Source organism: Mastomys coucha, unplaced genomic scaffold (genome assembly GCF_008632895.1).
Source record: "Mastomys coucha isolate ucsf_1 unplaced genomic scaffold, UCSF_Mcou_1 pScaffold20, whole genome shotgun sequence".
Classification (NCBI taxonomy): domain Eukaryota; kingdom Metazoa; phylum Chordata; class Mammalia; order Rodentia; family Muridae; genus Mastomys; species Mastomys coucha.
Window position 1 is genome coordinate 84008925 of NW_022196903.1, and position 923 is coordinate 84009847.

The 923-nt window shown below is 39.9% G+C and overlaps 2 protein-coding genes across 2 annotated transcripts in view; one reads left to right on the plus strand and one right to left on the minus strand.

The window, feature by feature from the left end:
* Window positions 1-561, plus strand: part of LOC116099964 (vomeronasal type-1 receptor 54-like) — a 1343-nt gene extending 782 nt beyond the window's left edge. Inside the window, 1 exon segment of the mRNA XM_031384046.1 lies at window positions 20-561. Within this exon segment, the coding sequence (XP_031239906.1) occupies window positions 20-561 (542 nt within the window).
* LOC116098246 (vomeronasal type-1 receptor 53) overlaps window positions 1-923 on the minus strand; it is a 60567-nt gene that overhangs the window by 48169 nt on the left and 11475 nt on the right. The gene's annotated exons all lie outside the window — the stretch shown is intronic.

A 923-nucleotide genomic window follows, 5' to 3' on the forward strand; every position in this document is an offset into this window, starting at 1 on the left:
TCTCCACACCACATGCTAGGTTGCCTTCTTTTCCTGAGTGTCTTCTATACATTCATTAGCAGTCCCCTTGTAATATACATAACTGCGAAGGCTAATTTGACCTCACCTAGCTTTATATATATGACGACATCTTGCTCTCTGGCACCCATGAGTTACTCTGTCCATCACACATTTTTTATACTGTTGACCTCCAGGGATGTCATCTTTGTAGGTCTCATGCTCCTCTCCAGTGGGTACATGGTGACTTTCCTAGGTAGACATAAAAAGCAATCCCAGGTTCTCCACAGCCTTTCCCTCAAACCATCTGCAGAACAAAGAGCCATGAGGACCATTCTGTGCCTCATGAGCTTCTTTGTGCTGATGTACACCTTGGACAGCATTGTCTCCTACTTAAGAAGTACCCAGGATGGTCAGAATTTTTATTCTGTTCACATTCTCACATCCCATGGCTATGCCACAGTCAGTCCTTTTTTGATCCTCAGTACTGAAAAACATATAATCAGCATTTTCAGAGCTGCATTTGGAAGGATGGTAAGCCTCGTATTACTCAGGAATGGATAAGCTCCTTTAAGATTGTAGAGTAGTATGTATGCGTTTCAGTGAAAAAAGAGCTGTCTTTTTGTTGTTGCTGAACCGACTTATTGTCAGGTGTGTGGTGGTATACATAAAAGAAAAAACACATGCCACATAAGTGTTCTGTACTTCCCATTGTATCTTTGGGGGAAATATAAAGCAACTATTTCTTGTCATGGCCTGTACTATCCACAGCAATTTATGACAACTTGTGATAGTCTTCATTTATTCAATTTCCTCAGTTACATCTATTTTTGCCAAGGTATGTATGTAAATACTTATTAATATAATTATCAATAACCAAAAAATTTCATATCCTCCCCTTCTCTCTCTCTCTCTCTCTCTCTCTC